The 27,367-nt window shown below is 43.3% G+C and overlaps 1 protein-coding gene and 1 pseudogene across 1 annotated transcript; both read right to left on the bottom strand.

Moving 5' to 3' along the window:
• Positions 1-3,679: 3,679 nt before the first annotated feature.
• LOC105005138 (glutathione S-transferase A2) lies at positions 3,680-17,521 on the bottom strand. The gene is made up of 7 exons (XM_010863010.1): positions 17,361-17,521; positions 11,434-11,541; positions 9,266-9,317; positions 8,144-8,276; positions 5,720-5,861; positions 4,607-4,738; positions 3,680-4,051 (listed from the first exon to the last, which is right to left on the bottom strand). The coding sequence occupies exons 2-7, from the start codon at positions 11,518-11,520 to the stop codon at positions 3,926-3,928; spliced, it is 672 nt and encodes a 223-aa protein (XP_010861312.1). The 5' UTR covers positions 11,521-11,541; positions 17,361-17,521; the 3' UTR covers positions 3,680-3,925.
• A 4,353-nt stretch (positions 17,522-21,874) lies between these two features.
• On the bottom strand, positions 21,875-26,697 carry LOC105005137 (annotated as a pseudogene).
• Between the last annotated feature and the right edge of the window lie 670 nt (positions 26,698-27,367).

Below are 27,367 nucleotides of genomic sequence, written 5' to 3'. Positions count from 1 at the left end.
GGGAAGAGAGGAATTGTCCAGAATGACCATCACAGGATAGATTTGTGGGGTTTTACTTGCCTCCTTTAGTTTTAGCATCATATTCGGGGGTATAATTGCCATATAATAAACAGCACATAATTTAAGTGTACAACTGGAAACGTGTGTGTGTTAGTCACTCAGTCGAGTCCAACTCTTTGTGACTCATGGACTGTAGCCTGCCAGGCTTTTCTGTCCATGAAATTCTCCAGGCAAGAATACTGGAGTGGATTGCCTTTCCCTTCTCCCAGGGGTCTTCCTGACCCAGGGATCCAACCCTGGTCTCCTGCCTTGCAGGCAGATTCTTTACCATCTGAGCTACCAGGGAAGTCCAAGAGTTGACAGGTATAAACCCACGAAAGAATCATAGTCAATATGGTCTGTCCTCTGCCCTTGGACTCTTCCCCCTGCTCCTCCCCCACTACATGTTATTTTCTCGTCAAGATAAACTAGTTTGCATTTTCCAGAATTATATATAAATAGAATCATACAAGTGTTTTGGGGTTTTTTTTTTTTTGGTCTAGTTTCTTCCACTCAGTGTATCATTTTGAAATCCGACTATGTTTTTGGGTGTATTCATTCTTGTTTATTGCAAAGTAGTTGTGTTAGCTTTCTGTGGCCACTGTAACAGATGACCACACACTGGGTGGCTTTAAACAACAGAAATTTATTCCCTCTGGAGGCCTGAAATCAAGGTGTGGACAAGGTTGGTTCCTTTTGAAGGCTCTGAGGAAGAATCTGTTCCGTGATGCTCTTCTAGCTCCTGTCGCTGCCAGTAGTCCTTGGGGTTCCTTGGCTTGTGGAAGCATCACTCTGATCTGCATCATAGAAACGGAGGAAGGAAAAGGACATGGAACAGAAGGACTGATGGAAGAAGGTGAAGAGATGAGGGCATAAGAAAAGTGTCAAGGGGAAGAGAGGAGAACGCTCCAACTTAGCCTTCCATCAGCAGTTTTAGTTTCTCTTGGGAGCAGTTTATGTGGATTTACGATTTTTTAAATTTTTTATTTATTTATTTTAATTGGAGGATAATTACAATATTGTGATGGTTTTTGCTGTACATCAACACAAATCAGCCACAGGTATACATGTGTTCCCCTCCCATCCTGAACCCCCCTCCCACCTCCCTCCCCACCCTACCCCTCTGGGTTGTCCCGGAGCACAGGCTTCAGAAAAAGCAATTTTTCTATTCCAGCAAGCAGATTACTCTTAACTGAAGAGGCCCCACCTACTCTGAGCAGTGAGTATGGCGGATGCCATGGCTGAACACTAGGTGGCGCACTTGCACTCCCTGGGGTCTGGCATCCTAGGGCTTTAGGGAACTGTGGCTGTGACACCCGCTTCTCCTGTTCTTGGGTGACTTCCCACAATTACAAATAAAACTGAGCCTTTTCCTTTCTGTCCTGGATCTCAGACAGAGATCTTTCCTAGATCTCTATTATTCCACTCATCTGCCTTTTGCGGCGCAAACCTTCTCAACAGGGCTGTCAGTGGCTGCCATCTCTATACCAAACTTCCCATGGGAACCTGCCCCCCACCCCACCCCCACCCCACCGTCAGACGTCTGTCTCAGCACCCTGCTGCCGTCTTCAGTCTCCAGCTGTGTGATGCCACACTTCCCTGCCTCACAGATGCCTCCTCCTCAGATTCCTTGGCTGGCCCCTTCCCTTCTAGGCCGTCTCCTCAATCAATCACTGTCCTTAGGGCTATGACTTCCGATGCCAGGTCATAGATATTTGCTGTTTCCGTCTTGGTCTCTCCTGGACTGCTTACTCTGGGGGAAGTTAGTGGATCCATCAGGAGGACACTCAAGCAGCCCCGTGAAGACGTGGACAAGGAGGTCTTCTACAGTAGCTGTGAGAGTCAACCATGTTGGCAGTGGATCCCCCATCCCCAGTCAAGCTTTCAGATGAGTGCAGACCCTGCTGAGGGCTTGACTACAGCCTCCTGGGAGATCCCAACCCAGAACAACCCAACTAAGTTGCTCCCAGATCCCTGACCCTCGTAAATTGTCTCGGGTAATAACTGGTCAGCTTGACTTCACTAAACTTTGGGGTGATTTGTTATGTAGCGGGAGATAACAGATACACCCATGCCTACCTCTCTGACCTCATCTTTCATAGTTTCTCACCATGCCTCCCACCGTGCTTGCCTGCCTGCTGTGCCTGAAGTCCACCAAAGTTCTTCCTGACCAAGGCCCTGGTCCCTCTTGTTCAGATCCTATTACCCTGGGTCTTCTCATGCTGGCTTTTTCCATTCAGTAAGGTCTTAGTCTGCTCTGACCACTCCTTTAGAGTTAACCATTGCCCCATCACCATCCATCACATTGCTCTTTTATTTTCCTTATATAATAGCATTCATCATTAAGCATAATTAACCTTTAAAATTGATTTATTTATTCATTATCTGAGCAGGAAAATGCTCATGTACCATTGCATCTTCTGTGCCTTGAAAAATGAAAGAAACAAAATAGATGCTCAGTAAACATTCACTAAATAAAACAGTGAATAAAAGCTTTTAAATGTGTTTTATTGGAACCATAATCTTTAAGAGGATTTTATCAATTTCTGAGTCAAAGTCTAAATTTTTTTAAATGGGGTATGTTTGTCTGGCCTGTTGCCTTAGAATGTTGCAACTATGTTGAAAGCTTCAAAGGACAACATATTCAAACATAGCTGTAGAGTGCAGAGGGGAGGTGAGCAAAGACTGTGGGGATCACAATCAACACAGGTTAACCTTGTGCTGACACACGTGTCCAGGCAGCTCTGGTTGGAAGAATGTTTCAATACAGATTTGTTCTTTCAGAAGATTTTGGAAAATTGACAAGTTGCTATATATAATGGGCTTCCCTGATGGCTCAGATGGTAAAGAACCTCCTGCAATGCAGAAGACCAGGGTTTGATCACCTGGTCGGGAAGATCCCCTGGAGAAGGAAATGGCAACTCACTCCAGTATTCTTGCCTGGAGAATCCCATGGACAGAGGAGCCTGGTGGGCTACAGTCCATGTGGTTGCAAAGAGCTGGACACGACTGAGCTATGAACACAACACTATATATAATACCTCAAATCTTGATCCAATCCCCCCAGGACATTCAGAGTAATATCTACTTACATTTATATAAATATAAATATGTATTAAAATATATATTTAAAATATGTTTGTAAATACACACATATGTAGTATATCTCCATGAAAATGCTGGATGATGTAGGGATCAAAGACCAAATGCAAATAACTTTGTAACAGATCTCTGTGTGTTTATGTCACAAATTACCCAAGAATGATACTCAACAGGCATGATTTTGGATTAGAACGGCCCATTTTGTCGTTTCTCTTACTAATGTAACCTCCTTGACAACAGGGACTATATCTGGTTTGTTTATCCTTAGTTATCATGCTCCTGGAATACTGAATGTTCCCTATTAGATATAAAATAAAGATTCCATAACTGAATAGTAAAAGGGGTTGATAACGTGAAGGAAAGAGGTTGTCTGAAAAAAAGAGAAAAGTTTTAGGTTATGGGTCAGAAGAGCAGCAAAATGCAAAAAAGACTGTTTTTGTGACACCAAGCACGTCAAATGAAAATTTCTACTTAACTTGCTTTGACAGTGATAGCTGGTACATGCATAACTTTTTTGAACAGATCAAAGAGTCCATGATACTTTTTCTCCTTTTATTTATGTTTAGGTCTGAAACACATTCTAGGAGGAGATCATGATTTTATACGTGATCAAAACAAAATAGATTGTTTTGCAACTAAATCTGCATTCTAATTAAATCATCAACTATACTTTGAAAAAGTTTATTAGTTCCACAACAGCCAAGATCTACATTTAGGTAAAGCACTTCATTGTTGGAGAACTTCAGAAGAGTGATCCTGCATGTCGTGGGCAGCCCTGCCTGCTTTATTTAATCCTGAAAATCCTCTTTGCTTCTTCCAAATTCTTCTCATCCATGGGAGGCTTCCTCTGGCTGCCAGGCTGCAGAAACTTCTTCACAGCCGGGAGACTGCTGACTCTGGCTTTCAGGCCCTGCAACCCACGAGAGCACAGCTCAGAGTGCCGCTAAAGACGAGCCATGTCACTGACACAAGCCAGGGACCCCAAGACCCTCCTAGACAAGGGCCAGCCAAGGCCCCTCCATCAGCACCAGCAGAAGGCTGGACACAGACACCAACTAAGACAGGAAGATGACAGCCCAATAGCATTTTCCCCAGAGATGTCTTAGTGCAAGACTCTGTCCAACTTTCTGAACTTCCTAATTATCAGTCCTGCAGGTTCACCCTCGAGTGCAGTATGAGGAAAAGAAATGTGTCAGATATCAAGACAGGAAAATGAAAATATAGGGCAATTGGGCTGGAAGTGAAGACAGAAAATATGAATGGTAATCCGTGAGGCAAATCAGGACCAATCTGCTCTTGGAGGGGGAGAGAGACAGGCAGAGAGAGACCAGCATGTGAGAGAAGGAACAGGAGCCGAGGGGAGGAAACCACTCAGCGCGGACCCTAGCACCTCAGTCCCAGGGTCCAGAGAGCAGATGCCGAGGTGGGGGGTGTGTCTGGGCCCCAGAGCCGTGGGAGAACTCACCTTCAGCAGAGGGAAGTTGGCCAAAAGGCTAGGGTCCAGCTCTTCCACATAGTAGACAAGTTCAACCAGGTGGATGTCAGCCTTGCTCAGCTTGTTGCCCACAAGATAATCTTGTCCGTGATTCTTCAGCACCTGGCGAATGGAGGGGTCAGATCAGGGACACAGGTCCTGGCAGGCTGGACCCCTGCTCCTCCCCTGCCCCTCACCCAGCCCCACTTCTATCTCTGCCCCTCAGTGAGTGGGTGGGAACCTCAGACCTTCTGCTCCCCCTGACACATAAGCAATAAATTAATACTTGTGAAGTTAATGAAAGAATGATTTAAATTTTATAAAGATGACAGTGTTGGTTTAAGCTTTTTATTTACATATAAGCCTCCTGTATCTTACAATCATTTTTTTTTTCAGTTTGTGATTTCTGTTTAGCATGATTTAAGGTAGTCTAATCATGAAACATTCTCCTCTTACATTTAAAGAGAAATATTACTACTAAGATGTATACTAGGTGTAATGATGGAACATTAATTTCTTGGTTTTGTATGACTTTCTTTAAGAGTCTGAGAGCCATGTCCCCCAAATTTGTAGATTATTTTCTCCTGAATAACTTTTCCCCTGTCTTTTCATCTCTACCCCACCACCCCCATATCTGTTTAGATATGTTTCATCCACTCCCAAAACACTAACGCACTCTGCTGACTGGCAGCTGCTCTCATGTCTCCCTACACATGGTATCAGAATATTTTCTGATGTATTGCTGACATCATGCTTCTCTTGGATCAAAGCCCCTGCACCACGTTCTGAGGATCCATCTACTCCAGGCTCCAGTGTGGCTCTCAGAGCTTCTAAAGCCCAAGTTCTAAGTATGTGAAATTCCATTGAAAAGGGAATTCCAGATTGGTCTAAGTAAACAGAAATGTGGCTGAAAAATTATAACTTGGGTAAAACTGGTGCAAGTTTTCCTCATTGTTGATTTCTATAAAGTGCCCTGAGAATCAGAGTACTACATTAGTATTCAGACAGGCTCACAGAGGTGAATGTCAATGCCCTAGCAATGCCAGGTACTATTTTCCCTTGTCCTTTGATCTCAGTGCCAAAAATACTGAACAGTCCACTCACTTTTTCAAATGCAGGGAGATAACGGTTTGTTGTTCTCTCTTTGATCTGAGCTGTTTTAGCATCTTTTTGATCAGGTGGGCACAGTGGTAAATGCATGATCATTTCCCCCAAGTCTTCCACGCCCTCTGAGTACATATCAATCCTGAAAGACAAAATGACCAAATTGTCAGATATCTCCTGCCTTAGGTTTTACAGTTGAGGGGGCATCAAGAAATGGCAAAGTCATTCACCTCCATTGGGTGCATCTTTCTATGCCAGTCATACAGTTACGATTTTTTAAATTAATTTTAACATTTCATTCCAGAACAAATCATCTAGATAGATATATATGTCTAATATTTTTGTTATACACATGGCCAAATATAGGAAGAGCATATCAGTGACCCAGGCAGAGTCACAAGAATGAGAGAAAAGGGTGGAAGCAGGGCAGGCAACCACGAGACCACACTTGGGTTTGCCGTCTCTGCTGTGGTGTGGCCTGTCCACAGTTAATGTGGCGCATTAGTACCACCTCAGTCGTGTCGAGAAAGAATCCTGGCACCGCCACCCCCATCACATCCTTTTCCCTCTCTTGTCCTGTTATAGCACGAGGCTCATTTAGCTGCCCAATACCAGCACTCCTTTCAGGTACTTCCCATAGAATATGGTTTCACAATGCTCTCCATATACTGTTGCTGGACTCTGGCTTTGTTTGCATTTCTCAAGACTCTACCCAAAATATCCCCTGTAATAGTGCATTTCTTCATTCTGTTCCCACAGTGCATATTCCACATAATTTTGTTGTTTTTCTTCCAAAGATGACTTCCTACAAGAGTGTTCTTGAGTAAAAAGCTTTGTTGAAATATAACTCACATAGCAGAATGTCACGCTTTTCAAGTGTAAAACTGCGCAAGGGGTAAAGTCTCAGGATTCTGTACCATCATCATTCTCTAATTCTAAAATATTAGTGTTTTCATCACTCCCAAAAGAGATTTTTTTTTTCAGGCATTCAACATTCCTTACTCTCTCCAGCTTTGGCAGTCACTAAACTGCTTTTGGTTTTATGACCAGGAGTGTCCTGAATGTGCCAGACAAACGGAATCTTACAATATGCCTTGTTTGTGTCTGGTTTCTTTCTGTAAGAGAATGTTTTCAAGTTCCCTCCATGTTGAAGCATGGATCAGGACTTCATTTCTTTTCGTGGTCACATAATGTTCCATTGTATGGATGTGCCTGCCTGTGTTCATCCATTCACCAGTTAATGGACATTTGTGCTGTTTCTGCTTTTTGAACGTTATGAACAACAGCACTATGAACTTTTGTGTACAAGTTTTAGTGTGGTTGTATTTTTAGTTCTCGAGTATATTCCTAGTAGAGGATTGCTGAGTTGTACGGTAACTCATGTATAATTTTTTGAGTAATTGCCATATTTCATGATTCAATCATATGGTCCCATCACAACACAGAGGAGCCCCCCCTCCAAATATGGCTGCAATGAATAAGTCAGGCTGCTACATGTGAAGTGTTAGTTGTTCAGTTCTGCCTGACTTTGCGACCCCATGGACTGCAGCCCACCAGGCTCCTCTGTCCATGGGATTTTCCAGGCAAGGATACTGGAGTGGGCTGTCATTTCCTTCTCCAGGGGATCTTCCTGACCCAGGGATAGAACCCAGGTCTCCTGCATTGCAGGCATTATTTACTGCAGAGCTATGAGGGAAGCCCCTGGCTGCTATAGACATATTCAAATGTTCCAGACAACCCTAGCATCTTGGGCTCAATATCTGCTAACCTTTGTCAAGCGACCAATTCATATAAAAGACTGATAAATAAGGTTCCTGGTCATCATTCTTATAATTTCTGGAACTTAAAAATCGTCTCCTCTAGAGACTTCCCTTCTAAGGCTTTATCCTCTAGACACTCAGGTGTTTTGTCCCTTGTCTCTAACTGTTGGTGGGTGTTAAGCTCAAAAGGGCCTGAGCTTCTGGTGTTCCACCGTCCTCCCAGCTTCATAGTCCATCTGTGTTTGGAGACCTCTGTCACCGTTCTATATCCATGGTGCACATCCTTACATAAACATATTAAAATGAATTTATTTAATTTATTTGTGTGACTGTGCCGGGTCTTAGCATGTGGGAACTTTTAATTGCCGCATGTGGAATCCAGCTCCCTGACCAGGGATCGAACCCGAGTCCCCAGCATTGGGAATGCAGAGTCTTAGCCACTGGACCACCAGGGAAGTCCTACGTAAATTCTTGGTTCCACTTCAAGTTTACTCTTCCCACATCCTCATAGGTCTCTGTAGTACTGGATCTCAGTTACATCACGAAGGTCTGTACTGCTGTTGGTCATGATCTCTGTGAGCACATCCTGCTCACTCAGGGAAGCACCTAAATTGTTCCTATTAATCACAGATGAAAGAACAGAAAAAAAAAAAAAATACCGTACAGGGCTCTCTCCTTCATGTCTTTCCCGTAGAGGTTGTATTTGGTGGCAATGTAGTTGAGAATGGCTCTGGTCTGCACCAGCTTCATCCCATCAATTTCAACCATTGGCACTTGCTGGAACATCAAACTCCCATCTTTTGAAAGAAGAAGAGAAGTAGAGTGAGATGTTGGATGAACCATGCTGTTTAATTAAACTGAAATTTTTTATGAATCAAACTTTTTGTTGAAATGGCTGAAGACATAAAAGGAAACAAAAATTTTTACTTGGTAAAATATCAGTAGGAATAGCATTTTGCTTTTAGCTTCCTGGAGTCCTTCTTATCAATTTGCCTCTTACTTTTCAATCTGTCATTTCACTTTTTATTTCCCATCCAGATGATGGTATGTGTCTTTATTTTATGTATTTGACTTGCCTTCATGGATTTTTTTAGGAACAATATGGGAGAGGTTCTACTAGCCAGTTGCCAAGTCAAATGAGATATTTCTAAAGTAAGCCTCCTGTGGTTCATGGCGTTAAGGGCAGTTCTAAGAGAGACTCCTACATTCGGTGTTTTGTATGCTCATCAAATCCCACCCCCAGACAGTGCACGGGGCAACCCTCTTTTTCCAACTCCATTGCTGCTGGCCCTTGTGCTTTATCTCCCTCCTCACACACTCACCTGGACTTAGAACTATTTCAACACCAGTTGGTTGGTTGAGTCTGCAATATTGCTACAATATTACTTTTTGAAACCCATTAATGAAAAGGACTCATGGCAATGTCTGGGCTTCTTTCTCTTCTCTTCTCTCTGATGCATGTGTTTTTCCTGACTTTGGGTGGGAGGGCTGTGTGGCATCCTGAACTGGTATGGTCACTCACAGTGCAGAAAGGCAGAGAGAGCACAGAGAGGGCATTCATGGGGCACCGGGGCTGGCTCCTTTAGCAGACACTCGAGTTAAAGCCCAAGTCCTGGGTGAGCTGCAAGACCTCCTAGAGGAGCCCCAACCTTTACCTTTAACCACGTTTCTCCCACTCCCCTGATGCACACCCACGATGCACACACATGGCATTGCTAGTGTTCTAACCTCAACTGAAGACTTTTACTAGATACTCCCATCAGAGGAATTTAGTTCTTGGTCTTACCGTTTCTTAGCTTATCCAGGTCTTCTGGTTGTTCTATAAATTTCTCTTCAAACTGAAAAACAGAAATAGTCAATGAGTCTTTGTTATTTCATTCCATAGCATTCATTGCTGAACTTGAACGTCCCCTGTCTGATGCTATGTAGAAGATAAGATTTCCAAGTTTGGCAGAGGGCAATGATTATGGCTTCTTGGAAATTCAGATTAGAGCCACCAAGATAAATGTGTGGCTTGTAGCACATAACTGCTTATTTTGTGGGTTCAGTTCCCCTCCTCACTGTCTCCATCTCTGTCAATCATTAGATATGCTTTGGGAGGAGGATGTCACTGGAGGGAACAGATAGCAAGTTCTAGTTATGGAGTTTTAATATCTCTGAAAGCCTTTCTCTTCCTATAAGGTCAGGACAGGGTATTGCATGTCCCCCATCATGGAGTATCCATGGGGTCAGTGATCCCCAAGATGTCACCAGGGGCCTCTGCTGTATATTACCTCTTCCCATTCAAGTTTATATTTTAAAAGGGGTCTTGATGGTGAGGGACTTCCTTTGTGGCTCAGACAGTAAAAAATCCAGCTGCAATGCAGGAGACCTGGGTTTAACCCCTGGGTCGGGAAGATCCCCTGGAGAAGGGAATGGCAACCCACTCCAGTATTCTTGCCTGGAGAATCCCATGGACAGAGGAGCCTGGCGGGCTACAGTCCGTGGGATTGCAGAGTCGGATATGACTGACTTTCATGTGTAGATTCTTGATGGTGAAGAGTTTGGGAACTGGGAGTTTCTAACTTGCTAAACAGTTTACTGTGGATCTGCATGAACTCACAGGGTCAGTCTGTGCAGTCTACATCTCCCCCTCAGGCTGGGCTGGACAAGAGGAGGCCTGGATGCTCTCAGCGTCTCAGCACCCTCCTGTGCTGAACTCAGTCCGCCCAGGAACTCTGAACACATTCTTGAACCCCAAGGCTGGACCGCAGTGAAAACCGTTGGTTGTTGATTATTAGAAATTAAACAACCTGGAATGGCACTGTTTGAATTTTTCTGTGTACTTGTTTCTTCACACACTTGAGAATGGATCAAGCATGAAGCAATCAAGAAAGTGTTATCTAAGGCTTAGGTAAACATGTTGTTAGGGAGCTAAGGGAGCACACTAGAGCTTCCCTTTGCAGAACCCCACCTCACCTGAAGCCCTCCTTTACTGCTCCCCGCTAAGGGACCAAATCTCCAGAGTCTGTCCACGACTCCCTCCCCAGGGAACCCTCACAGAGTTGCTGGATTCCTCTGACCTGGGCTGAGAAGTGCTTTTCTCAGTGACACCTCTAGAGGCAGCACTCAACAGAGTCCCACAGAAACCTACAAATTTGCTGCGGGGAATATGCAATTGTAACTCTAAAATGTTTGGGTGTCCTTCTAGGTGCTCCCACCCCCCTTTTAATCACCCACACACTTGTCTGCATCCTCACTAGAGTGTAAGCTGCCCAAGGGCAGGGACTGTATCTGTTTCATTTATCCCTGTATCCATTCAGTTCAGGTCAGTCACTGAGTCGTGTCCGACTCTGCGACCCCATTGACTGCAGCACGCTAGGCCTCCCTGTCCATCGCCAGGTCCCGGAGTTTACTCAAACTCATGTCCATTGAGCCGGTATCCGTTAACCAGCTTCAATAATTATCAGTTCTATTATATTACCCAATTGTAAGTCATTTATATGCTTATCCCCCTTCCCCTTGTAAGAAGTTGAAACAAATCCCAGATATCACATATTTTCATTTAAATACTTCAGTGTGTATTTCCAAAATATAAAAACTATTAAAAGTAACACAGTACATTATAATACCTAACACATTAACAAAAGTTACTGAATATATCTATTGATATTTAATGTTCACATTTCTAATTGTTGTATAACTGTCATATATAATATTTCACAATTTTAAAAATCAAATTCCAACTTAGGACCACACAATGTGATTAGTTTCTTAAATTTATTCTAATTGTTTATTCTCTTTGACAGGAAGAACATTTAATAATCCATAAGGACAAATCTGTTTATCTCTTAATAGCTGACAAATTTTCTTTAATGAAAAACAGCAGGTCATTTAGAAAGAAAAGTCTCCTAGCTCACGTGAGAGAAATAGTTTGATGCTGTCAATTTATATTCAACTGGAGATGAAACGTACCTCCACTCCGGCTGCAGCCAGGAGCCACCGAATGCACTCCATTCTGCCACGTCCATTGAAGTAGTGTAACTTGGGTTTCCCCGCCATGATGGCAGTCTCCTGGTTTCTCTAAACATTGATGAATGAATGAATGAATAAGTGAATGAATGAACAAAGATAAAACCACAGAAGCCAAATGCACTTTATGATATATGGCCGAACAGCATCAACAGTGCTGAGGAAGTGTCGACCTCCTTCACGGCAGAGTTGGAAGAGTCCCTGGAATGCATTCCTTGGTCTGTATTCTCACCTCCTTTAAACCAATCATGGAAAATTGTACCAATCCATTCTCCAGTCTCCACTGGGTAAAATCTGATTGTCTTGGTAGGCTAAGAGGTAAGTCTGTGGTAAGGATGATGGGTGGGTATTAGAGAGGGAAAGGACTAGAGAACTAGTATATATGTATTTTTAATTAATGCATTTATTTGACTGTAATGGGTCTTCTCTGTGCCAGGCAGGATCTTCTTTTCAGTTGCACCATGTGGGATCTTTAGTTGTGGCAAGCAAACTCCTTAGTTGTGGCATGTAGAATCTAGTTCTGTGACCAGGGATTGAACCCAGTCATTGGAGAGCATGAAGTCTTAGCCACTGAATCACCAGGGAAGTCCTGAGCCCTAGTATTTACTGCTGCTGCTGCTAAGTCTCTTCAGTCGTGTCCGACTCTGTGCGACCCCATAGACAGCAGCCCACCAGGCTCCCCTGTCCCTGGGACTCTCCAGGCAAGAACACTGGAGTGGGTTGCCATTTCCTTCTCCAATGCATGAAAGTAAAGAGTGAAAGTGAAGTCGATCGGTCATGTCCGACTCCTAGCAACCCCATGGATGCAGCCTACCAGGCCCCTCCGTCCATGGGATTTGCCAGGCAAGAGTACTGGAGTGGGGTGCCACTGCCTTCTCCAGTATTTACTGAAAACCTCCTAATGGTCCTGCTCCAATAACCCCTTTGGATGTTTAATCCTCACAACAATCCCATGAAATAGTTTTTGTGGTTTTTCTAGTTAATAAAACCAAAGCTCAGAGGTTACATGGCATGTTCATAGTCATAATCCAGTTAGTGATGGATGCAGATATCCACACCTAGGATTAAAATGAGGATGAGGCTGGAACCTACACAGATGCAGGCCCTGGGACCCTGGGAGGGAGGGGCCTTGAAGCCAGAGGACTTCAAAGAGAGTGAGGAGGAGGAGGTGGAGACAAAAGCCATGTTCAGCTCCTTGGCTGTTACACTGCATTAGTTCAAAAGCTGAAATTAGGACTCAGATTTGCTTAACTGTTGCTCAAAAATCCTAATTCTTTCTACAGGCTTAGGACGCTAAGTCCTTCCATTTCCTTGCAATTCTAGATTCTACCTCTCTTGGTACATCTTCTATCTAGAACAAGGGATGTTGCTGCATGAACTTTACAATCTAGGATGGAACCGACATTTGTTCAATGTCTGTCACGCAGTGGGCATTGTCACAAATTTATCTTCATTTCATTTAACCCTCCCAAAATCCCTGCTGTGAAGTTTGTCATTGATCTCACTTTGCAGTTGGGAATATTGAAGTTTCTAGGGTAACTTGCCCAAAATAGGTGGTGGACATGGGATTCAAAGCTACTTCTATATGAATCCAAAGCTTGGTTTCATTTTTCCATATTAGTGTTTTTCCAAATGTGCATGACAGTCCTTCAGTGGACTATGAAATCCACCAATTTTTAAAGTAGAAGAAAATAGAAATAGGAAATATCAAAGTGCCTTCTATGTTCAAGAGGTAAGCATCATTCCATGAAATTTTAGTTTTGCTGTGTGTATGGGTAAAGGAAAGCACATGTGCACAGTTATCTGGTCATTGGAATGGTAAGAGATACTTTGGTTGGGTCCACTCAATGAAGTTTAAAAGCCCTTGGTCTACAGCAACCTGTCTGAAGGGTGGACATAGCAGGGGACAGAGAATGAAACTCAAAGGCTCTGGACAGAACTAGTTCTATTATGACTGTGAAAGGAAACATACAGGACTCATAAAAAGCAGGAATCCCAAAGCCAGGATGTATGGACAAACAGCTGCATTTTCTACGCAAATCCCAATGTTTAGAAAGCACTAAGATTCTCTTGCAAAATTTTGTTGTTATGGAGCTTGGGACAAAAATATACTTCTCTTTACCCAATAATCATCTCCTGAAAAGTATACACGACATGAATTTTAGATACCAAATATTTTCAATATCCACATTTTAAATGTGAGATCAACGGTCTAACCTTTGGAAAATAAAGGATCCCTTGGAAACCTATTTATCTCATCTGTCAGGAAGTTGGAGATTGTGTACATTGTACTTTTCTTATCATGGGGAATGGAGGAGCTGTGATTCAGCAGAATTCTGAGAAGGTGTCGCTGTGAGGTGGAAGTCGGAGATCCCCCTCACACTAAGCTCCTTCTCACACTAAGCTCCCTTATTCAATGACCAAGGATCACGTTACGAAGGGAAATGAATTTTTAACTTACATAATATTTTATCATATCTTTCTTATAATATCTTTCTTCGTCTTTTGACGGCTGGGGCAAATGTGATATAAACCTCCTGGTCCCCAGAAAATGAGAACTAGGGAGATTCAGTGACTTGCCATCAGTCACACACGTGTGTTCCTGATTCACACTCAATAACTAGCAAGTGTGTCCACCTCTAGGACAACTCCGGGAAACGGCTTCTAGGATCCTATTATCAGGAGGAGGAAACTCGAGTTCAAAGACCTGAAGCTACTTTCCTAGCTCACTCCTTTTGTGAGCACTGGGGTCCTTTGAAGGCATCTTCTGACTTCTGATCTGGGGCTCCCTCTCAACCAGGTAACACTTATGCCCTCTCTCTGCTGATCTCTGAGACCTTCAATATTAGTTTGTTACCCATTCAGAATCCGTTAGTCAATTAACAATTAAATGGGAGAGAAGGAAACATGAAATTCATCAGTTCCTTTTCTGTTAGCTGATTCCTAGGACAGCAGAGCCTGGTGGGCTGCCGTCTCTGGGGTCGCACAGAATCGGACACGACTGAAGCGACTTAGCAGCAGCAGCAGCAGCCGGGGCTTGATATGAGGAAGCACAAGCTGGAATCAAGATTGCCAGGAGAAATATCAATAACCTCAGATATGCAGATGATACCACGCTTATGGCAGAAAGTGAAAAACTAAAGAGCCTCTTGATGAAAGTGAAAGAGGAGAGTGAAAAAGTTGGCTTAAAACTCAACATTCAGAAAACTAAGATCATGGCATCTGGTCCCATCACTTCATGGCAAATAGATGGGGAAACAATGGAAACAACAAGAGACCTTATTTTGGGGGGCTCCAAAATCACTGCAGACGGTGACTGCAGCCATGAAATTGAAAGATGCTCACTCCTTGGAAGAAAAGCTATGATCAACCTAGATAGCATATTGAAAACCAGAGACGTTACTTTGCCAACAAATGTCCGTCAAAGCTATGGTTTTTCCAGTAGTCATGTATAGATGTGAGTTGGATCATATTTAAAGCTGAGTGCCGAAGAATTGGTGCTTTTGAACTGTGGTGTTGAAGACTCTTGAGATTCATTTGGACAAATAGAAGATCAAACCAGTCAATCCTAAAGGAAATCAGTCCTGAATATTCATTGGAAGGACTGATGTTGAAGCTGAAACTCCAATATTTTGGCCACCAGATGTGAAGAACTGACTCATTGGAAAAGACCCTCATGCTGGGAAGGATTGAAGGCAGGAGAAGGGGATGACAGAGAATGAGATGGTTGGATGGCATCACTGACTGGATGGATGTGAATTTGAGCAAACTCCAGGAGTTGGTGACGGACAAGGAAGTCTGACGTGCTGCAGTCCATGGGGTCACAAAGAGTTGGACATGACTGAGCGACTGAACTGAACCGAACTGATATGAGGAAAAATGGATAAAAACATACCTTACTTTACCTGAAACCCTAAAAACTTACTATGAGTAAATTGAGCACTATTATAACTATGTTTGACCTTCACAAGGAGGTAGGCTTATATTCCCTGAAAGGAATGTCTGTGTGTGTGAGTGTGTGTGCTTAGTTGCTCAGTCGTGTCCGACTCTTTGTGACCGCATGGACTGCAGCCTGCCAGGCCCCTCAGAGCATGGAATTCTCCAGGTAAGAAAACTGGAGTGGGTTGCCATTCCCTCCTCCAGGGGATCTTCCCAACCCAGGGATCAAACCCATGTATCTTGCATCTCCTGCATTGGCAGATGGATTCTTTACCACTGCGCCACCTGTGAAACCCAAAAGGAGTGTACCCTGGGATAATCCAGTGTGAACTAAAGGAGCTGTATCTGGGAGCTGATCTTTAGCAGAAAGAAGGAAGGCTTAGAGGCTAACTGCTTTCCTTATGAGGTACATACACTCTGGGGGGTTGTTTAATCTCTTTACCTAGGCGTTCTCTTTTAAAATATAGTTATATCTACTAGTGAAGCCTGATGAGAAAATTAAAGTATGAAAAATTCATAATAGGGACCAGGAAATTTCCCTCCTGCTCCCAGTTGCTGGGAGATGGGCAAGTCTCCGAGCACACTGGGCAGTGTGTGTCTATTTACCTCTTGACTCAAAGGTCTTGTAGGCATAAGAACTTATACATAACTAAGTCATTCTGGTTCTCTTTTTATTTGGTTTGTGTGAAATATTAGTGATGATCACTGATTAGTTAACTTGGATTGCATGAAGTTTTTGGCAAAGGTTTAGGGAGATACATCTCAGCATATTTCCCTTTTGCAGCCCCAAGATTGTAGCTGGCCCCTGGTGGAAGCATGCACCCTGCCTTGCCTTGCCCCTCAGGCCTGGCCCTGCCCCACTCACTCCCTGTTCTGGACTCCCTGGAATTTTTCCTGCCCTATCCCTCACCCCCTTTGCCACAGCAGGAGCTCAGGTTCTCACTCTCAACACCTGATGGAAAAAGATCCCTTCTCTCCAACCTCTGGTTCCTTACCTGAATATGCAGACCCTTCACAGATCTTTCTTCAACACCTTATTTCTGGTTGATGTCTTTGCGTATTTCCTCCTCTTAACAAGTTTCCTTCACAGCTTCTAAGGCCTTTGTTTCTCCCCCAATATTAGTACTTACAACAGTGCATTAACTCCTGCATTCTGATTCGAACGTCGCTCAGTTGTGTCCAACTTTTTGCGACCCCATGGACAGAGGAGCCTGGCAGGCTACAGTCTACGCAGTCTACGGGATTCTCCAGGCAAGAATACTGGAGTGGGTCGCCATTTCCTTCTCCAGGGGATCTTCCCAACCCAGGAATTGAACCCAAGTCTCCTGTATTGCAAGCAGATTCTTTACCATCTGAACCACTGGAGAAGCCCTGTACCTTCTAGCCAGGTGAATGTTTGTGCTTTTTGAAAGCTAGTTTCTGCTCCCGTATTATTTAGTTTTCCATCCAGACCACTTTTGGAGGTTTGCCAAGAGTTGTTGAAACCCAGAGAGAGAAGGGGACTTGCCAGCTGGCTAATCACAGCACAGAGTTTCTGTTGACATTCAGACTTATTCCTATAATGATATATCTTAATTTTCAGTCTTCACAGCCCACGTAGTATTACAATGTCACAGTTTGCACCCGTTGTGTGTTGACTCTGTCTATGGAGAAACTTACTTCAGCAAAAACATCTACTCTCTCGTTCGCACTGGTCATATTCTCCGATTGTCTAAAAAATTCTTTTTTCTCTTCACATCATGAATTTTTCCCAGATCTGAGTTCTCACACTTAGTGTTTTACATTCTTTATTTTTACACGTCTGTAAAGCTATATTCAACAAAAGTAGACTAAACAACTTGAAATGTCCCTTAAGAAACCACGATATGAGTACAAAACAGTTTTTCTTGTGCTATGGGCACATTATACTGACATATAAAATCAGTACTTACCTTAGGACTGTCTGTCTCCCACTTGGCTCAGCCCCTGAATGCCAGGTCCACATGTGTTTATAAGCTGCTGTTACAGTTGACTAACTCCGCCTCTTTCAAGAGGGCAAGAGCCCAGTTAGGGAGAAAGCTCTCCTACAGCGTTCAGAGCTGCAGATTCCATGCTAGATTTAAAAAAAAAAAAAAAAAGATGAATCATTCCCTTATCATGATACAACTAGTTAATATGTTCCTTTCAAGGTTGGCAATTAAAGATTAAACACAAAATTTCAAGTTGCTGGACCCACTCTGCCAGAAGGTGAAGTTTTGAAGTATGACTTTTTCTTTCCTTCAGCTTTTTTAACCATGAGAAAAAAATTGAAATATAGTTACTTACAATGTTGTGTTAGTTTCAGGTGTACCGCAAAGTGATTTAATTTTATGCATATATATAGTCTTTTCCAGATTCTTTATGCTTATCAGTTATTGCAAAATACTGAGTATAGTTTCCTGTGCTATATAATACATCCTTGTTGCTTGTCTCTTTTACATATAGTAGTGTATATATGTTACTCCCTAATTCCTAGTTTATCTCTCTGCCACCTTTCCCTTTGGTAACCATAAGTTTGTTTTTTAGGTCTGTGGATCTATTTCTGTTTTGTAAATAAGTTCATTTTTTTTTTTTTTTACAATTCACATATAAGAGATATCATATGATATGGTATTTGTCTTTGACTTACTTCACTTAATATGATAATATCTAGGTACATCCATGTTGCTGCAAATGGCATCATTTCTTTCTTTTTTTATGGCTGAATATTATTCTATTATATATATGCAACATCTTCTTCATCCATTCATCTGAAGATGGATATTTAGATTTCTTCCTTGTCTTGGCTACTGTAAATAGTGCTGCAATGAACACGGCACATATCTTTTTGAATTAGAGTTTTCTCTGGCTATATGCCCAGGAGTGGGGTTGCAAGATCATATGGTAAGTCTATTTTTAGTTTTTTAAGGAACCTCCCTACTGTTCTCTGTAATGGCTGCACCAATTGACATTCCCACCAACAGTGTAAGAGACTTACTTATTCTCCACATCCTCTCCAGTATTTATTTTTTACAGACTTTTTAATGATGGTCATTCTGACTGGAGTGAGAGGATGCCTCACTGGAGTTTTTATTTGAATTTCTCTAATAGCTAGTGATATTGAGCATCTTTTCATGTGCCTTCTGCCCATCTGTTTGTTAAATTATGTTTCTTTGAAAAAACTTAATGTAAGGTTTTTGTGAATTGGATACAAGGACTAGGGCAGATGATAAACCTCTACTGTGGGGACACCAGGGAGCTGGTATCATTAAAGGGCATGTGCACCTCTGGAATACTTTATTGCATTAGGTTGTGGATAAACTACAGGACACTCAAATTTAGGCACACAATAAATAATTTTTCAAAAAAGTATTCTCTAAACACTGTATGAAATATATGAAAAAATTACTTATTGTATGTCAGAAATTCACATTTAACAGGTATCCTGTATTTTATTTTAGCTACTAAATCTGAAGGAGGAAACAGACTTAACAGGCTCCATATTGAAAGCAGGACTCCATCTTGGGCCAGACTGTGGACTTTGAGCTATATGCCCAGTATCTATGGAAACGACATACCAACTGGAAAACCAGGTCCCAGGGTGGAAGAGCCCCAGGATTCATACCTAGACTCTCCATCACCTAAAAGAATACCCTAATTAGCTGTGTAACTGAATAAAATCATAAATTCTATTATGCTTATTGGGGTATGACCACAGGCCTATTGATAATTGTCCACTGTTAATTACCTAGGCTTAAGGCATATGAATCCCAGGTTAACTTTGATTGTATCTTTCTTTTCCTTTGTTCAGACTAGTTTCAGGGAATTTGGGGAGGTGGGTTTGGGCACGTACCCTTAGGGAACAAAACCTTTTCACAAAAACTGGTCAGGGTCTTTGGCTAAGAGGAGACTCTGCCTTGGGCCCACCAGTGTAAAAATCTGCACTCCACTATCTGCATTGTCCTGAGTGAGTTTGTTTCCCAGAACGCATGGCTACAACAAATCTGGCAAAGCAAATTTTATACTTTTTCCTCCCTGCCTCACTCAAATCAGCCTCCCTACTTACTCTCTGGAGTTGCTCATGCTATTTGTTCTGTTCAGAAAAATACCTTAGAACTACCTTGAGCTCCTACTCTACTTCCCCTATAATGTCTTTTCTTACATTACATTGACACTATATGTTTTAATATTAAATTAGGATTCCCCCTAGAGCCTCCAGAGAAAATGTGGCCCAGTCTGTGCCTTGACTTTGGACTTCCTCCTGTTGACTTTGGAATTCATCCTGTTGTTTAAAGCCCCCAGTTGTAGTAAGCTGACACAGCAACCGCAAGGAACCAACACAGTCCTGCTTACTCCCTTACAGTACAGGATTACTGTGCAGCAAATCCTACACAGCTCATGACTGCATCCATCCCACAATTAGTAAAGGAAGAATTCTTTTTCTCAATATAATTACACTGTTCTATCACACTACAATTTTATAATTTATATAATTTACAATTATAGCTCCTTAATTTCATTGAATGTTCAACATTCTAATTTTCCCCATTGTCTCATAAAGATTTCTTGGTACTTGGTTTCTTTGCAATAGGGCCCAAGCAATGCTGTCATTACAGTGATATGAATACATATGTCTTGAAGACTTGGATGAATGAATAGAGCTGTCAGGCAGATGAGAGTGGGTGGGGACTGTGAGGAATTCCCACAGCCCATGAAGGAGGAAACAGAACAGGCTCTATCTTGAAAGCAGGACTCCATCTTGGGCCAGACTGTGGACATTGAGCTATATGCTAGTTTCAGTATCTATGGAAACAACATACCAACTGGAAAACCAGGCCCCCGGAAGGAAGAGCCCCAGGGCTCTCTGTGGCCTAAAAGAATACCCTAATTATCTGTGTAACCAAATAGAATCATGCATTCTATTATGCTTACTGGGGTTATGACTACAGGCCTACTGATAATTGTCCACTGTTAACCACCTAGGCTTAAGGCATATGATCACTGGTTAATTTTGATTTTATCTTACTTTTTTCTTCATTCAGACTAGTTTCAGGGAACCTTATAAGCATAATAGAATGTATGATTCTATTTGGTTACACAGATAACTAGTGTATTCTTTTAGGCCACGAAGAGTCTAGATACAAACCCTGGGGCTCTTCCATGGTTGGGGTGGGGTCCTGGGTTTCCAGTTGGTATGTCGTTTCCATAGATACTGGCCATATAGCTCAAAGTTCCACAGTCTGGCCCAACATGGAGTCCTGCTTTCAAGACAGAGCCTGTCCTGTCTGTTTCCTCCTTCAAAATCATATATATTCATTCATATCAAATTCACACATGTCATCTGTGTCATAGAGATCAGATCTGGGGTACCCCATCAAATGGGGGTGGGGTCCCTATGCAGGGCCCCAAAGAGCCTCGTGCAGCAGAGCTGTGATGACCAGACAGCCACAGCAGGGTCCCCGAGCACAGAGCTTGGGTCCCGTGGGTTCTTATTATTACCCCACCTCCCAGAACAGTGGAGAGCCCACAGTAGACAAAATAGTTGTTCAAAAATGGGTAAGAAAAGACATTTTTATTTTAGATGAAAAATGTCTCTCAAAGAAATACAGAAAATGTCTTTCTGCCATGACCCCAGAAAGGTAGCTCTTTCCTGTGAAAACCTAAGACTGTCAGATATAAACTGTTACACTTTTCTCTTTGTTGGGATGTTACAGATGTTATAGGATGATCCTTGGAAAATACTAAGGGAATATATAATATAATATAATATAATAGTATATTATATATATATATATAAATGTTTCCTGTTCTTATTTATCTTTTAATTCCAAACTGTTGTAGCCACGTGGTCCGGGAAAAAAACTCACTCAGAAGGACAATGCAGATAGTGGAGTGCAGTTTATTACACCCACGGGCCCAAGGCAGAGTCTCCCCTTAGCCAAGGACCCCGACCAGTTTTTGTGAAAACCTTATATACCCTAAGTGTACATGTTCAAACCCATCTCCCCAAATTCTCTGAAACTAGCCTGAACAAAAGAAAAGAAAGATACAATCGAAGTTAACCCGTGATTCATATGCCTTAAGCCTAGGTAGTTAACAGTGGACAATTATCAATAGGCCTGTGGTCTTATCTCAATAAACATAATAGAATTTATGATTCTATTGGGTTACACAGATAATTAGTGTGTTCTTTTAGGTGATGGAAAGTCTAGATACAAGCCCTGGGGCTCTTCCATGGTGGTGCGGGGGCGGGGTGGGGGGTGGTGGTGGTTCTGATTTTCCAATTGGTATGTCATTTCCACAAATACTCGGCATATAGCTCAAAGTCCACAGTCCGGCCCAAGATGGAGTCCTGCTTTCAAGATGGAGCCTGTTTTGTCTGTTTCCTCCTTCAAAACCATAAAGGTGAGAAGGAGATCGTAGTGAAAAAGAACACATTGGAAGTAAATCTGCTCATAGGAGCTTTATTGTTTCATTGTTAGAATATTTCAGATTTGTCCCGGGCAGATAGCTTTATTAAAACCTAAAAACCTTCTTAACTTTTATTATTTTCTCATCCATGGGAGGCTTCCTCTGGCTGCCAGGCTGCAGAAATTTCTTCACGGCCAGGAGACTGCTGACTCTGGCTTTTAGGGCCTGAAATGCATGAGAACACAGCTCAAAGTGCAGCTAAAGAGCAGCCCTGTCACTGATGCAGGCCAGAAGGGACTCTGAGACCCTCCTAGACAAAGGCCATCCGAGGTTCCTCCATCAGCACCAGGAGGAGGCCCATGAGATGGGAAGGGGACAGCCCAGGAGTGTTTTCCCCAGAGAGGTCTTAGTGTAACAATCCATTTGGCTTCCTAATCTTCCTACACACCAATGCTGAAGGGTTCACCCTCGAGTGCAGTGTAACAAAGAGGAGTGTGTGAGATATCAGCACAGATTAAGGCTCCAGATGTCAAGACAAGAAGAGCTAGGACACGGGGCTGGAACTGAAGACGGAAAACATGAAAGGTCATGTGTGAGGTCAGTCAGAGCCAATCTGCCCTCAGAAAGAGAAACTGGGAGAGAGAAATCAACGTGTGAGAGAAGGAACAGGAATTGAAGGGAAGAAGTGAGATGGGGGGAAACCCACTCAGACAGACTCAGGAAAAGAGGGACACACGCGGGACAGAGGGGAGCGAAGAGGAAATGAGGACAGAGGCTGAAGTGGAAGAGGGACCAAGAGAGAGCCAGCCCTGGGTCTCTCTCCTGGTAAAAGGCAGGGCGTTTTCCATGGGGCAGAGTCCACCTCCAATGTCCTTGGCTTGACAGATTCTTTCCACACTCCGGACCAGGGCCTTGGAGTGAACTGAGGAGACCGGGGGGCAGCAAGGCCTGGACAGGGATGGGGACCCTAGCACCCCAGTCCCAGGATCCAGAGAGCAGATGCCAAGTTGGGGTGTGTCTGGCCTCCAGGGCCATGGGAGAGCTCACCTTCAGCAGAGGGAAGTTGGCCAAAAGCCTGGGGGTCCAGCTCTTCCACATAGTAGAGAAGTTCAACCAGGTGGATGTCAGCCCTGCTCAGCTTGTTGCCCACCAGGTAGTCTTGTCCATGGCTCTTCAGCACCTGTTGAATGGAGGGGTCAGATCAGGGACACAGGTCCCTGCAGGCTGGACCCCCGCTCCTCCCCTGCCCCTCGCCCAGCCCCACTTCCATCTCTGCCCCTCGCTGGGCAGGTGGGAACCTCAGACCTTCTGTTCCCTCCAACTCAGAGACGGGCCAGGCAGGTTCCTGCTGTTCCCTCCTCATCCCCAGTGGAAGGCAGACCACCATTTCTGTTTCCTGTTCACACCTCGCTGTGGCTGCCTTACTTCTTCCACTGGGCCAAGGCCTTAGCACCGTCTGCACCATGTTTTTGTGGACCGCACACCCTCAAGTGTGCAGCCCTGGACTCCACAACATGACCCTTCATCCATCTCTCTCTGTCCTCTCTCCCTCCTCCTTGGGCAGTGTCTCCATCTTCATGACAGCCTTCTACCACCCAGAGCAAACTAATGCAGACTCTGTATTCCTTCTCTTCTCTTTTCCTCTCCTCATTGCCTGGTCTTACAATCATTTTTTTGAGGGGGGGGGGTTCATCATTTTAGTTGAGCATGGTTTCATGTAGTTTTTGATCATTACTTTGCCAACAAAAGGTCTGCCTAATCAAGGCTATGGTTTTTCCAGTGGTCACGTATGGATGTGAGAGTTGGACTATAAAGAAAGCTGAGCACCAAGAAATTGATGCTTTTCAACTGTGGTGTTGGGGAAGACACTTGAGAGTCCTTTGGACTGCAAGCAGATCCAACCAGTCTATCCTAAAGGAAATCAGTCCTGAATATTCATTGGAAGGACTGACGCTAAAGCTGAAACTCCAATACTTTGGCCACCTGATGCGAAGAACTGACTCATTGGAAAAGACCCTGATTCTGGGAAAGACTGAGGAGGGAGGAGAAGGGGATGACAGAGGATGAAATGGTTGGATGGCATCACTGACTCAATGGACGTGAGTTTGAGTAAACTCCAAGAGCTGGTGATGGACAGGGATATCTAGCATGCTGCGGTCCATGGGGTTACAAAGAGTCAAACATGACTGAGCAACTAAACTGAACTGAACTGAGGTGATCGTGAAACACTCAAACAGAAACAACTAAAATATGTACTAGGCATAATGATGGAACACTACTTCATTGATTTTATTTCACTTTCTTCAATAGTCTGAGAACCATGTACCGAAATATCTAGATTATTGTTTCCTGAACAAGTTTTCCTCTGTCTCTTTCTCTCCACCCCACTGCCCTCATATCTATCTAGATACATGTCAATCATCCCAAAACACTACCACATTCTCCTGACGGGCAGCTGGTCTCACGTCTTCCTACACAGGACACCAGAATATTTTCTGATGTATTGCTGACATCATGCTTCTCTTGGATCAAAGCCCCTGCACCGTGTTCTGAGGATCCATCTACTCCAGGCTCCAGTGTGGCTCTCAGAGCTTCCATAGTCCAAGCTCTAAGTATAACCATGAAATTCCATTGAGTAGAGAATTCCAGATTAGGTTTGAGTAAATAGAACTTTCCTGAAAAATTATAACTTGGGTAAAACTAGTACAATTGTTCTACACATTCAATTTTTATAAAGTGCCCTGAGAGTCAGAGTACTACATTAGTATTTAGAAAGGCTCACAGAGGTGAAGGTTAATGCCCCGGCCATGCCAGGCACTATTTTTCTTCGTCCTCTGACCTCACTGCCAAAGATGTGGAAAAGTCCACTTACGTGTACAAATGCAGGGAGATAACGGTTTGTTGTCTTTTCTCGGATTAGGGTCAGCTTGGCATCTTTTTCAGCAGGTGGCTGCTGCCGCTGCTGCTAAGTCGCTTCAGCTGTGTCCGACTCTGGGCACAGTGACAAATGCATGATCATTTCCCCCAAATCTGCCACACCCTCTGAATACATATCAATCCTGAAAAGATAAAATAACCAAATTGTCAAATGTCTCTGCCTTAGATTTTGGAATGGTTAAGATGAGACATCGAGATGTAGCAAAGTAATTCTCCTTTGGTGCATTTTTCTATGCCAGTCATTTAGCTTTGTTTCTTAAAATTAATTTTAGCATTCCATTCTAGAACAAGCCATCAAGGTAAACATATGTATAATATTTTTGTTATACACATGACCAAATATAGGGACAGAGCACATCAGTGACCCGTCCATAGTCACAGGCATGAGGGAATCGGGTGGAATCAGCACAGGTAACCACTGGGACCACACCTGGGTGTGCCATTTCTGCTGTGCCGTGGTCTGAGCACGGTCTGAGCATGGTCAGTGTGATGTGTTAGGACCACCTCAGTCATGTCCAGCAGGGTCCTGGCACCTCAGGCCCAGTCACATCCCTCTTCCTCTCTCATCCTGTTAGAACACCAGGCCCATTTAGAGTCCCAACACCAGCACTTCCTCCAGTTATTTCCCATAGAACCTGGTTCCATAACACTCTGCACATACCATTGCCAGACTCTGGTTTTGTTTGAATTTCTCAAGACTGTACCTCTCATTCCTTTTTCATGGCTGAATAATATCCCCCTGTATGGATGGACCAACTTTCGTTCTTTCTTTCATTGGTTAATGGACATCTTTGATTTTAATTATTGATTATGAACAACACTGCTATGAACTTCTGAGCATGAATTTTAGTGTGGGGGTATTTTTAATCCTCTTGAAAGGGATTGCTGAGTCATATGGTAACTCTATGTTTGACTTTTAGAGTAAGTGCAATAGTTCCTTGAGTGCTAAGTCATGTCTGACTTTTTGTGACTCTGTGGACTGTAGCCCACCAGGATCCTCTGTCCATGGGATTCTCCAGGCAAGAATCCTGGAGTTGGTTGCCTGTCCTCCTCCAGCGGGTCTTCCTGACCCAGGGATCAAACCTAGGTTTCTTATGTCTCCTGCATTGCAAGCAAGTTCTTTACTGTTAGCGCCACCTGGGAAGTTCCTTACATGATTTTAATTTCAATCGTGTAGTCCCATCACAACTGAGAGAATACCCCTCACCCCCAGGATATAGTAGTACTGGAAAATCTGGCCAACTAAAACTATATCTAAATGCTTGATGTAACCTTACCATATTGAGCTCAACCTCTGCTAACCCTTGTCAAGTGGCTGGTCCATATAAAGGGCTAATAAGTTCCTGGTCATCATTCTTAGAATTTTTGGAATTCAAGAACCAACTTCTTTAGATCCTTTCCTTTCTAAGCTTTATCTTCTAGACACTCAGATGCTTTGTCTTTTGTCTCTGGCTGTTGGTGGATGGCCAGTTCGGACGAGTCTGAACCCCTGGAGTCTTGGTTCTACCATCCTCTTCGCTTCACAGACCATCCATGTTTGGAAACCTTGTCACTGTGCTATATCCATGGACGGTATCCTCTTCCATAGGCAGTTGATTTCACTTCAAGTTTATTTACGCTTCCCTCACACTCATAGGTCTTTGCTGTACTGGATTCAGTTATGCCCCACAAGGCTTATACCATCATGTTGGTCATGATGCCCTGCTTTGATCCTGCTCAGTAAGGAAGGACTTAAATTTTTCCTATTAGTTGTTGATGAAAAAACTAAAAACTACCGTACAGGGCTCTCTCCTTCATGTCTTTCCCGTAGAGGTTGTATTTGGTGGCAATGTAGTTGAGAATGGCTCTGGTCTGCACCAGCTTCATCCCATCAATTTCAACCATTGGCACTTGCTGGAGCATCAAACTCCCATCTTTTGAAAGTAAAAAAAGAAGGGTGAAATGTTGGATATGTTGCACCCTTTTAAGATGAGCAAATGTTTGCTGAAATAACTGAAGATACAAAGTGAAACACTAAAATGACCTGGTAGGCTTAAGCAGGATGACATTTTGTTTGCCTTTTACTTTCTAACCTATTATTTCATTTATCTTTTTATTTCCCATTCAGACATATGCGCCATCCCTTGTAAATCTGGGCTGATTTGTCTTCATGTGTGTTTTAGAAAGAAGCTGGAAGAGGCTGCAGCAAGTGTGCCAACCAGTTGCTGTTTAATGGTCATTCCAGAGAAAATCTCAGAACACATAAGACGTGTTTTGAGAGAGTTTGCCCTGTCTCTGCTCACTGAGTCTACATTATTGCTAGGATGTTACTTTGCCAAACCCAACTCACAGCAACTTCTGGACCTGTTTCTCCTTGCTTTTCTCAGATGAACACCTTTTCCTGACCTTAGGTGTGAGCGCTGTATGGTCCTAACAGATACAGTCACTCAAAATGCAGAAAGACAGGTCAAGCATTCACAGGCACTGGGGCTGGCTCCTTTAACAAACACTTGAGTTCCAGCCCTTCCTTGTCCCAAGTGAGTTGCAAGACCTTTTCAGGGAGCTCAACCTCTTACCTTTAACCATATTTCTCCCTCTTTGTTAACCCCATTCC

Source organism: Bison bison, unplaced genomic scaffold (genome assembly GCF_000754665.1).
Source record: "Bison bison bison isolate TAMUID 2011002044 unplaced genomic scaffold, Bison_UMD1.0 scf7180017864487, whole genome shotgun sequence".
NCBI lineage: Eukaryota > Metazoa > Chordata > Mammalia > Artiodactyla > Bovidae > Bison > Bison bison.
The sequence above is the reverse complement of the archived record's forward strand: the minus strand, read 5'-3'. Positions and strand labels throughout refer to the sequence as shown.